General features: G+C 39.8%; 1 protein-coding gene across 1 annotated transcript in view; it reads left to right on the top strand.

Annotated features, from left to right (window-relative positions):
- LOC131980538 (collagen alpha-1(XI) chain-like) overlaps positions 1 to 12,405 on the top strand; it is a 96,192-nt gene that overhangs the window by 52,920 nt on the left and 30,867 nt on the right. The window contains exons 32-41 of the mRNA XM_059344792.1: positions 2,737 to 2,790; positions 4,918 to 4,962; positions 5,269 to 5,322; positions 5,632 to 5,676; positions 7,120 to 7,173; positions 7,316 to 7,369; positions 8,399 to 8,452; positions 8,854 to 8,961; positions 9,341 to 9,430; positions 12,107 to 12,160. Of these exons, the coding sequence (XP_059200775.1) occupies positions 2,737 to 2,790; positions 4,918 to 4,962; positions 5,269 to 5,322; positions 5,632 to 5,676; positions 7,120 to 7,173; positions 7,316 to 7,369; positions 8,399 to 8,452; positions 8,854 to 8,961; positions 9,341 to 9,430; positions 12,107 to 12,160 (612 nt within the window). The remainder of the gene's footprint in view (positions 1 to 2,736; positions 2,791 to 4,917; positions 4,963 to 5,268; positions 5,323 to 5,631; positions 5,677 to 7,119; positions 7,174 to 7,315; positions 7,370 to 8,398; positions 8,453 to 8,853; positions 8,962 to 9,340; positions 9,431 to 12,106; positions 12,161 to 12,405) is intronic.

Genomic DNA, 12,405 nt, shown 5'->3' with positions numbered 1-12,405 from the left:
GCTAAAACCTGAACATTATCGACATATCCCACATGTCTTAATTGGAAAAGGCTTAGTAATATAATATTACAGCCTCATTCAGAATATCCAAATGGAATATGCTGTTCACATGACAAACATCAAATTTAGTATATTGTCATTTAGAATAATAGAGGAATATTAGTGCCATGCAAGTGACTCTGGGACTTTTTTATCCATGTCTGTTCGATCATAATCCACTCATATCTAAGCTTGCCCTCTTCCCTTCCTAAAATCTTCAGACATGCTGACTAACCCTTGCTCCCACAAACACAAACCCTAGCAGACAGCAACTGTACCCTCGCTGCCACCCTTACAGGAAGCCTAAGTGGCATGGTCACCTGCTGGAGTCATCAGCTGTCCTCCCTCCTTAAACTCTTCCAGGCATTATCTAACAGTCTGGCTTTCCTTGCACTGTAGCGCTGCTGACCACTGTGCCACAGCTCCACTATCAAGATGTGCTGCTGCAGCTGGTTGCTCTCTGCTGCTGTCAGCACTGACAGCTTGGCACTGATATGATAGGCAAGTCTCCCGCTCTGTCTGTTAATGTCAGCAGGATCTGAGCTGAGCGTGGCACACAAATTAATAAGAGACCTGGACAAATTACACAAAGTGGCAGAGACACAAAGGGAAATAAGATGCCAGTTACTGTTCCAATGTTCAGCATTCTTTCCACTAATTTGCAAGCAATTACATAAGTTCTTTCAATTACTGGATATTTTACACAAGAATGGCAAAAACACAAAGAATATTCCTTTGTTTGTATCCATCAATGGTTTCAAACAAAGGCTGCCCACAAAGGTTCCCAGTGGAGCCCAGGATCAGATCTTCTTTTAAGACTATTTATGCTTTAAAAAATGGTTTCTGGAGAGACGATAAAAGCTTTCTGGCTTTCTCATAAACAGTGCCATTGTCTCTTCTCTATAGCCTGCATTTAAAAGATTTTCTTCTAAAAAAGAAGACAGATTTCCAGCCTTTAAAATCGTGACACCAACTCAAAATGTAAACAAAGTATGAAGCTGTTTTTTGTAACTTATGAGATTGCTTTTATAAACCAAATCTTATCATTCATAACCAATCACTTTAACCCTCCTGTTATGTTAGGTTTTTTTCAGGAACAGCACTAACCCAGGGCAGGCCCAAGGTTTAATTATTCAAAAGTGTCAGAAACTAAAAAATACCAATAAACATTGTTTATATTCCATTAATAACTCCATTACTAACCATTTTAATGGTGTTCTTTACCTCTCACAAATCATGGTTCAATGAGGATAATTCACTCTTTTTTCATCAAAAATGCATGTTGATTTTTTTTTTATGTACATTGGAAATACCTACATATAAAATGCAATGTTTTACATGACATTGTTGTTTTATGAAAAAATATTTTTAACTACTTTTTTTTTTAGATTTTTTAACTTTGAAATGGGTCAATTTGACCCGCAACATAACAGGAGGGTTAAAGAACTTTATATGTATATATGTAATTTAGGAACTTTTTTACTTAAATTGATTAATGTAATTTAAAAGATCAATCAAAAAAGTCCACTTTCCCATAGCAGAGTATCATCACTATTACAAAATATCCCATTGTCCTCGGGAGTAGGTTCAGGGTCAAAGTCTTGGCCCGTTTGCAGCCTTTATCCCCCTCGATCAGCCTGTGCACGCATCCCTCCACTGGCTGTGTTTTTGGCTGCTGCACCCCATCACTCTCTGTTAACAGCTTTCCCACACTGTTAATTCTGGATCCCATTTGCAATAGCTTCGGTGGGCTGTCTTATCTCCTGTGGCGCAAGTCAGGCTTGTCCAGTACCAACTCTCCTTTCAGTTTACCATAACTGCACCTCTGTGAAAAACAAATTAAGCAGCATAGATCTCCCTTCTTGCTGTCTCCACAATGTTGGGCTGTTTCCCTTTTGCAATTCTGCCCACGCTGCCTTGTTGTGGTGCCCTTGCTTATACTGAACAGTATTATGCCTCATATACATATGCATGTGAACAATAATGAGCACTATAGATGTGCATTGCATCAAAGTATGTTATAAACTCTAAACACTCAGACATGCTCATGACCTTGTAGCACTGCCGAGTCAAAGAAATATTTAACTTAAATTGGTTGAATACATATTTATGCTACCTAATGCTGCATAAAGTGAAGCTGTATAAGTAAGCTGCTTGGTACTCCTTTTATTCATCCAACAGTGATTGCCCTCCTAGTATTTGTTTGACTGGCACCATTGCTGCTATCAGAGGGCACAGCCTTGCGAAAGTCCAATAACTAAATTGCTGATGGGTATCAAGGGGGATCTGCCGTTTCCCCTTCCTTTGTCTTTATTTGCTCCCACGCCTTTTTTTATCGTCCTATTTTGCTTCCTAACTGAGCTAACAACCTCACAGCACCTCACTCTGTCTATGTGTCAGAAAGTCTCTAAGTGGCAAGGAGGAGACTTTCTCTTTGGGCTCCTGTTAAGCATTAGAAGGTTCTCATTTATCTATGGGACTCGCACACTTTTAGCCATATTCCTATGATAAGAATCTGCTGACAAGTGTGGAGGTTTATGTAAAGACTTCTCAGTTTCTCTATTAATTAGGCCTTGGTCTTTTACATTGTCCATAGACACAGACTGCGGTAGAGACCTCTTATTTTATATTCACTAACTATCTAATGTATTCTTCCTCTCTGACCCTTTTTTTTCTTTTTCTGCACTTGTCTTGCAGGGCTCCAATGGCTTCCCTGGATTCCCCGGGGCGAATGGCGAGAAGGGAGCAAGGGTGAGCTACAAAATTCCTCATTCTCTCTCCAATTAAAGACATGCACACTTGGTAACTGTGAGCCTTCCTGTGTAGCAGATGGATCAAGAGTAGATAGTGAGAATACTGAAGCACAGTATGGTAAATGTGTCTTACAACACAATGTTATCAGTGTGAACAGAAAGTATTTTATCTACAGTTTTCAGTTAAATATATGTTAAATATATGTTAAAAAGATTGCATCCTGTTTTATTTACATTTTTGATGACGCCCAATTATTTTTGAAATTGTGGTCTATAAAGTATTTCTGCATGAGAACATGTAATTGCTGAACATCTAGTTCCAAAACCATTTGCATTATAATGCAGCTAGCAGCCTTCACTCTTTTGAGAAAGCTTTCAAAAAGCTTTTGAAACCTGGCTGCAGGCATTTGCTCCCATTCAGCCACAAGAGTTTTAGTAAGGTCAGGGACTGATATTCAGTGATGAGACGTGTCGTTCCAGTTCATCGCAAAGGTGTTGGATGGGTCTGAGGCCAGGGTTCTGTACAGGGGAGTTAAGTTCTACTACATCAAACTCTGGAAACCTCTTTATGTACTTCACTTTGTCACGACAAAACAAGAAACGACTCTTTCCAAACATATGCCACAAGTTGGAAGGTCCAGGTCTGGGTATTTGGTGGCAGTCCCATGGGAAGACAAATGTAGCTAGGTCCTTGGAGAGGAGAGCGACCAAATACCAGCACCTGGTCCAACAATGCAGGGACAATGGGTGGCTTTTTCCAATTGAGATTGGCTGCAGGGGTTTTCCAGGGCAGTCTGTTGTGGAAGATGCTTACAGCTCTGGGAATAGCATAAAGGTAGAGGGAAAAAAAGCTACTAGCAGTTTTGTGGAGGCAGTGGAAAGAGCCTCTTATTGGCTCAGGAACATATGGGAGGAGTTGAGCTGGAAGGCAGAAGAATAGAGGCAGTTACTGGCCACAAGTGATAACATGCCAATTTGAGGATGTTGTGGTTCTGGGTCAAAATGTCCAAAGAATGTTTAACACCACTGGATGACATCTTCTCCAAGTCAAATGCTATAGTCAGCTACAGGAACTAATATGTTAGCATCTAGATGTATCTAATTGAAGCACACAATTGTCTGAAATATTATAAATAAGCTGGAATGCACCAATAAAAGGAAAATATGTTGTCTGCATGGCAGCAAGTTGTATAGGTTTCAATATAAATGGTGCATTCATAGATGTGCGAAATACCCATGATGCAATGGGCACAGATGCTCTCTTTTGAGCTTTGTGCTGGTAACAATCTGGATCCTTTTGGACATTGGACATTTTATCTCATTTTTTTTTTTTAAATGTAGCTTGTATTTGTAGGATTATGATTTCCCTCGATTGGTATAAAGAAGTCTGTCCATACACTTGAAAACAGAACCAGACAAGAAAATATTGAAAAAGTGAAATAACAGGGGTATAAATATACTTTTGGCCTTGCTGTGTAATTAACTTGTATTTATATATCCCAATATCACTTTACAATCCGTACAGCATAAAACACCCTCTGTTCTTTAAACCTTTGCTTTGTACAAGGAAGAACTCCCCAGAAAGATCTCAGAGAGAGCGACTGAAGAGGGATCCTCCTCACAGGACGGACAGACGTGCAATAGATGTCGTTTGTATGGAACAGGAAATCACGATTTAGCACTCGAGGGAGGTCCGACTACAGCATTCAGCCGCGTTACCGTAGAGATGTCCAGCTGAAAAGCATTAAGGGATGAGATGAGATGGAGGGTTGCAGAATGGCAGGGAGGGTTATTATTGAAGAAACAAGCTCGTCTCTGCTCTCAGACAGACATTGAGAGGCAGACAGCCATGGCCCCAGCATGCTAGAACTGACAGGTAGTTCAAGCTGTCAAGTGCCTGTGGGTAACCACTTACCGCTAAAAAATTGATTATTTATTTTTGTCCAAAGATTCTCAGATCTATGTCATCCCTCATGCAAATCCCTTCAGCGTTTGTGTTCGTCTGATCTTTGAGTGTATTTGTGGTTGCTTTAGCATCTAAACAGAGATGAAAAAGTACTTATATTCGCTGATGGTACAAGGAATAATTTTGTTCTAAATCAAAGCTTTTGTTTTTCTTTCTCAGGGAATCGCCGGCAAAGCTGGCCCTAGAGGGCAACGTGGCCCAACGGTAGGCAATTCATCTGTCTGCCAAGTCGGCTCGAGCCCTGCACATAAATGATTTATTGTGTTCAAATGAAAATCCCTTCTCTTAGTGTAGTTGTGTATGGGCTTTATAGTCTTGTCTTTTGAAGGGGATATGCAGTGGGTGGGGAATTGTAGAGATGGGGAGAGAAGGCATTGATGACCTGCCCTTAAAATAATCACTTTCTGTGTTTTAAAAAAAAAATGTTTTATGTCTTCTATAATTGGATAAAATCCTGAAAATACAATTCCTCATGTTCACTGTTCACTGTTCCATATGCTGTGTATTTAGGGTCCACGTGGTGGACGTGGTGCAAGAGGACCAACCGGAAAGCCAGGAGCAAAGGTGAGAGCCAGGGATAAGTAATGTGCCTACATTTTAGAGTTTATATACAGAAAGCACATGCAAAAGAACAGAATATGAGCAAATTCACTAGTCTGAGTATAACATTTACTGGTATTAGCTCACATTATGTAGAAAATCTTGAGTACCAACTCATGTAGAAATATAATTGTGCATGTGCAAACAATCTGGCCATAATAAACCCATTATTAGTGCTTTGCATGAACACTGAGTTATATGGCCAGATCTGCATGAATTTTATTCACACTTCATTCTTTGACAAGGTTTCTCTGTGCCTTTTTTTCTCCTCAGGGCACCTCAGGCAATGATGGAGCAGGGGGTCCACCAGGAGAGAGGGTCAGTATCAGATATCTTTTTGATCAGTGCCTGAAGCTTTGTGCACTGAGTTAGTGACAGAAAAAGTACAGCGGGTGCATTCTACTTTAATCTTAACTATGAGTGATTTATTTGTCAAATAAAATAAAAGGTGCTTGCATGTGATCTACAGTAGCTGCTGATTACCAGCTTAATTTACCTGAAGACCTTCTGTAAGCCCCGCCCCCCTTAGTAACGGCTGCTAGCTCTGTCATGTTTTGCACCCAGTATGGCGTTTTAATCAGTAGAGATTCATTCAAAGTGTAATAATAACATATTCCGACAGTAATGTTTCTGAAATGTTATTGAGAGTATGACTACCGTATACATTTGAGGGCTATAGTCACATTCCCAATATAATTTGTTGGCGGAGTATTGTGAACAAGGAACTGTTCGGTTTGTTGGGTTACTTGTGAATTAGGTGGACATTAAAATCAAGTATTTAGCCATAGTCAGTATATTACAGGAGTACGTTATCAACACAGAAGCTCAGCAATGAAACGTTACTGCTGTGGACAGCAGCAGCAGCAGAATGTATTTTAGCCTCTTTGTCTTGCTGCCAGACAGCCTTTTTCAATGGGAAACGGAGGCAGTTATGGTTATACAGTTAAAGTCATTTTCGGTCCCTTGAGAGTCACCAGGCTCCTTCAACAAAAAAAGTTCTTTTACCTCTCAGAAATGTTTTTGGTCTACTGCTGCAACTGTTTTTAAAAAAGGTTTAAGAACAAGCAAAAATAACAAACAAACTAATTGCAAGGTTAAATGACTCTTTGTCAAAAGACTCTGATGGCTTTAAAGAGAGCACCGTTCTCAATGTGGTGAAAATATTCTAAATACAGCGTGAACTTAAACTGATAATGATTTGTTTAGGTGTCTAAAATATGCTTTGCAACCATATGGTAACAGCATCAATAAAATAGTTAAATATGTTATGCTATGTTATCTGAGGCCGCTTATTCAGGTCCTACTGACATCATCCATGTTGTCATCCCCTTTTATAATAGTTTTAGGATGTGGCACAAATCTGCCATATCGCATTTGTTTATGGGTCTTATAACATGCAAAGTCTCTCCTCAGACTTTGTGAAGAACTTAAAAATAACTTTAGACAGCCGTTAGACTGACTAATGTTAGCCCGAGACGGAATCATCGAAGCTTGAGAGACCGTGCCAAGTTACGGTTTCTAACGTGAGACTGGACACTGGACAGTGGCCGTCCTCTGGAAGGGCTTACCTCACTCTACATCTAGTTGAAACTTCTTAACTATGACATTAAAATCATAAACATTTATCCTATAAAAAATGAATTTCCCAGCAATCGTGGAAAGTAAGGTGAATTTTGGCAACTAAAATTAAATACCAATAACGATTTAATGTTGTGTCTTATCCATTATTCTTTCAACTAACTTTTTCTTTTTTCTATTAAGGGACCTCAAGGACCACAGGGACCCGTCGGTTTCCCTGGACCTAAAGGACCCAATGTAAGTTGCTTCTGTCAAACTGTCCGTGAGTTAGCAACAAGAAATCCATGTTGACACTTTTCATATTAGCTTTTCAAATATTAATACCAACCTACGACCCAATGTCCGAATTTTTCTGACCTCTCTACCTGTACACTCCCAGGGCCCAGCAGGAAAAGATGGACTGCCCGGTCACCCCGGACAGCGAGGAGAGACGGTAAGTGGATAGTTTCTCTCATGAATGCCTTATGTCGAGCCATTTGACGCCGAATATTATGCATGAGCGCCCACTCACTCCCACCCAGTCTTTCACTCTCTAAGAGTTTGTGCAAAATTAAAGCAAGGAAGAGGATATCTGAGAGAGCATACAAATTGTGTTTGTAGTGCAAAAGAAAAGCTCCATTCAAAGAAAGGAATTATTTTTCAGCCCTAGTATCAAGTGTGATATTTTTAGTAGTGGCCGTAGTGAGTGTAACACACTACGGCCATATGATGAAATGTAAATAATGTATTTAAAAATGTAATGAATAACAGTAACATAGAGAGACAACTGAACAACCTTTAAATGCAAGAACCACTATATTGTTCACTTTTATTATGTTTTTCCACAGCATCCTAACTTTTTGCAGTCAAGGTGGTAGTCAGTATAATATAATAACATACATGTTTTGTTTTGCAACACTACATTTAATTACTTGTACAACCACAGGAAAGGCGGTTTGAATTTAATTGTGAGATTCAGCTAGTTAAGATGCTTACACATTTACTTTTCAATAATTATAATCAAATTATATGATAATATGACACTCTGGGAGGGCCCATTCTACTGCACAATGAGTCATTTTGCTTGATATTTTTGCAGGACTTATATTGGAGTAATTTTGCATGTGAAATGAAAAAAAATCCTACAGGTTGATTATGAGACCAAATTAGTTGTGAAGATACATTTTATCATGATCATTCATCAAAAGACTGCAGATTGCTCTGCATAGCTAAATTTTTTACTGCTCATCATGATAATTGGAAAATCAGAATCACTTTATTAGTGTCCAACTAAAGGTGTGGACATTTTTTGCTGTCAGTATGGAGAGATATTAAGGGCATACACTGACACATAGCTCATACTGATTGTCTGTGTTGCTCAGACCCTTTGCTGGGGAGCAAAAAAGTAGATATAACATACTATATAACCCTGCATGTTTATAATCCTATAATATAACAACATTTTCTCTGTCTTTCCCTTCAGGGCTTCCAAGGAAAAACAGGACCCCCAGGACCCGGAGGGGTGGTTGGACCACAGGTAAATATACAGTTAGCTTCCATGTCCTAACTTGGTCATTGTCTTATTGTTGAAGAATTATGAGACAGCTGAATCCCAAAAAGGAATACCCCTTTGCAGAAAATGTAATCAAGATGCATCAAATGGTTTGAAAATAATTTTGGATGCCTTCAGTGAGATCTCATGTGGTTCAAAAGTAATGAAGCATGGGCTGAAAATAAATGATTCCATCTCATTTAAACTTTCATTTACTGTGTAAAAGAAAAAGAAGTAGGCAATAAAGCGTGATTTGTTTGCTAGTATGAAATGTGAGATATCTTAAACATCTTTACTACTACTACTCTATCAATATCCTTTAGGACACAGGTGACAACATATTTTATAGTATATCAACCTAAACATGTCTCTGCTGTCCCTGACAGGGCCCAACTGGAGAGACAGGACCCAGCGGAGAGCGAGGACATCCAGGCTCTCCTGGTCCACCTGGTGAGCAGGGTCTACCTGGAGCTGCTGGAAAAGAGGGTGGAAAGGTAAATGATCATGTATTTTCAAACAATCTGATGTTGTTTAAAGATGCTTTTTAAATGTGCTGGCGGGTTTTGGGGTTCAGAGGGTTAATGTAACAGGTTTATTATAATATTAGTTATGGGGAAACAGCTGGAAGTTCTGGCCAAATTTGTATGAATTATCTTGTAGTTTGAGTTCAAACTGAATGCATCCGAAGTCATACAATGTTCTCTTATCAACCAGGACAATCGCTTCAGTTTTTTTTCTCTGACTACTCTCTTCCATTCTGACAGATTAAGTTCTATCTACTCATTGTTTTCACCTAAAGCAATTCTGCTTAATGATTACCTTCCGGTATATCAGATGTCAGTTAAGTGGATGCAATTTTTTCTCCCTTTCCAGGGTGATCCAGGTGGTCAGGGTCCTGGTGGCAAGTCAGGACCCTCTGGTCTGAGGGGCTTCCAGGGGACAAGAGGTCTTCCAGGGGGCATGGTAACAAATGGACACACATAAACACACCCATGCAAACACACACACACATGCAAACACACACATGTGAACATAGAAGTCTGTTCTCCCACATTCTGAGCACACACCCAGTTGAATCTAGCTCCAAACCCCAATTACCAGGCTAACTACCTGCTGTTAAACCAAATGTCAGGCTTGGCAGTGAAAGGTGCAGAACTGGCTCACAAAGAAGTGACAGTGAGGACTGAGCCAGCCACAGTATTGACAAATTTTATCAAAATTAATCTCAGCAAGGTTGAAGTAGATTGGGCTATGTTGTAAATGTGGCTTCGGCAATGCATTTAAAAAAAAAAGTAACATTAAAGCTGTGGTCTGTGCATTTTAAAGCATTTAATTCCACATTCAGAGCTGCACTAGTTGCAGATCCTTTTCTTAAAGGAGTTACTGGAGGTTTTTCGCGATCGAAGTAATGAGTCAAACCCTCTGACTCTGATTCAAACCCATGACTTTGAGAGTGCATCACATGAACCCTGTAGCTTGCTGGGTAACCCTGAATTAATTCTCAAATGAAGTGGGCGTAGGTGAGAAAAAGTTCAAGGTGAGAGCGGGTGGCGGTAAGAGGCTGACTGAGGATCAGTTTGAGGGACTGAGGTTGAAGCTCATTTCAAGGCTGACCATAAAGAGAGCACACGACAGCACAGCTCAGACTTATTACCAGTGTTAGCTTTGTCCCATGTGTGCAGAGGGAGGACTGTCTCTTCATAAGGGCAGCACACACAAGCAAATAAAGCCTCAAACTTTCTCTTGAAGTGAGCCCATCCATTCACACACAGACACAAACATACATAAACATGTACACCTGTTGTAAGAGCAAAACTGTAAAAAGTTAATCCCATAATGTTTGCTGAGAGAGCAGGTACAAACGCACACATTGGGCAAACACACATAGAAAAAGTTTATGCAAAAGAGGAAAATGGATTGATGCACACATACACACACACTTTTCATCCCATCTCTCACTCTTGAGGAAAGGCACAGTAGCAGTATACGAGCCAATAAATAACTTTTTGTGTGTCTGGCAGAAAGAAAGATCCTTCCAGCCTTCTAATGCACCATGGTGAAATGTGGAACCCGGGGAGGTGGAGAGGCTGCTTGGCAGCGTCTGCACCCCCTGGCTCTGTCGGAGCCTGTAAATTAGTTATTATAATGAAAGTCTTTACTGCCTCTGGTGAACTGTGTTTTCCATATGCAGTCTCAGCCTCCTGGTGCTATTATTCAGCAGCACAGGCATTGCCATTCAAGGACCTGGATCTCAAGGAGATGACAGGGGTCCAGAAAAAGATGGACTTTACTTGAACTTGTGGCCCACCGCAGGCTTCAGAAACTTGTCATCCGTCACCTTTTTTTAATTTCCTTTGAAGCTCATTTAAGTCTCCTTTTGCACTGATGATATAAATACGCCTACATTAAACTGTATCATGATTTATTAAGTAATAGCCAGTTCTTCTCCACTGGAGTTTGAAGTAAATGTTTTGAAATCTTGGTATTTCATGAACTCATTTTTGCCGAAAGAGTGTATTTAGTATGATAAGAAAAAAGCCAAAACATTTGTATTGACTGCTCTACAGTCTGGAAATCAAGTATGGACATACTTTGGGCAAGTAGTAAAACCTAAAATTCTTGAGATCACATTAAAATATGTATTGCAAAAATAGCAGTCCCATGAAGCATTTAGTAACTAGCCTAGCGAACTTAATAGCAGAATGCCCCCAAGATTGCCTGGTTTCTTTAAGGGGTGGTTCATCCAATTTCCCCTTCCAAAATGTTTTTCTCACTCACCTTGCAGTATCTAACATGAAGATGGTTTTTGGTTTTATGTGCTTAGGTTTCAAAATGTCTGTCTCTGAGATGATTGCAGCTTACCCAATACAATGGATGTGAATGGACTTCAGTTCGTGATGCTCATAGCTTTAAAAAGTGGCATTTCAAAAGCAACATCTCCCCGGAAACTGTTGTCACTTTTCTCAGAAATGAACTCGCTGTGAACACTTAAAATATGATAGTTCTAAAGAATTCTGTGCTGTTGGATATTTAAATTTTTTATAACTATGAGCACCAAAATCCAAATCCAGTTCACCTCAATTTTATTCGGGTGACAGCAGGAAGCTTTTGTACTCATATAACAAAACCTGGTTAAATTAAACAAAAGCTATCTTTGTAGATAAGCTAAGAGGTGAAGTGAGGAAATATGTTTTGTGAGTGCAAATTCAAAGAAAGCACATGGTCTATTTGCCTTTTTCTTTCATGTACATAAATCTGAAAGGGTTTACAAAACTTTACTCGAGAGGCAAAACAAGAAACTTATCAGCTGTCATTATATCTTTTGGCAATGATAAAATCATCACTAATGTGCATAAAGAGATACAACTATAATTACCATAACTACTCAAAGATTTCCTCCCTTTTCAATACTGTATATAGATCACAAATGAGTAGTTACTGTATGCCTTTCTGGATCGAACCCCTCCACATACACATGCACAAACACAGGTATACACATATACGCACATGCACACATACACACGCACACGGTAACATTTAGAGGCCTATTTGACAGCTGTGATTACTGCTCTTTGAATGGCATTGAGCAGCAGCCCGCACAGAAACCAGATCTAACCCTCTCCTGTCCTCTGCTTTCAGGGTCCAGCTGGCTTAAAGGGAGGAGAAGGGCCTCAGGGTCCCCCCGGCCCCATCGTAAGTAGCCCGTTACTATGGTTACCTCATCTCTCCTGCCACAGAGATTACAGTGAAAAGCGACTTGTGCTTTTGGAGAATGGAGTTGCACATGCTGTGCGTAGCTCCACTCTCCAGTCACTCAGCAGCACCTGTAATGTAAACTGCATTGTAGAGGGTGGTAGAGTGGTGCAGGGTGGTATGATTGAAATCAATACCACAATAGTTTAAAAAGAAGAAATGCATTACAATATTAAATGTCAAAT

The sequence above is a fragment of the Centropristis striata genome, chromosome 11 (assembly GCF_030273125.1).
Source record: "Centropristis striata isolate RG_2023a ecotype Rhode Island chromosome 11, C.striata_1.0, whole genome shotgun sequence".
Classification (NCBI taxonomy): Eukaryota; Metazoa; Chordata; class Actinopteri; order Perciformes; family Serranidae; genus Centropristis; species Centropristis striata.
Note: the sequence above shows the minus strand (reverse complement) of the source record. Positions and strands in the feature narration are given on the sequence as shown.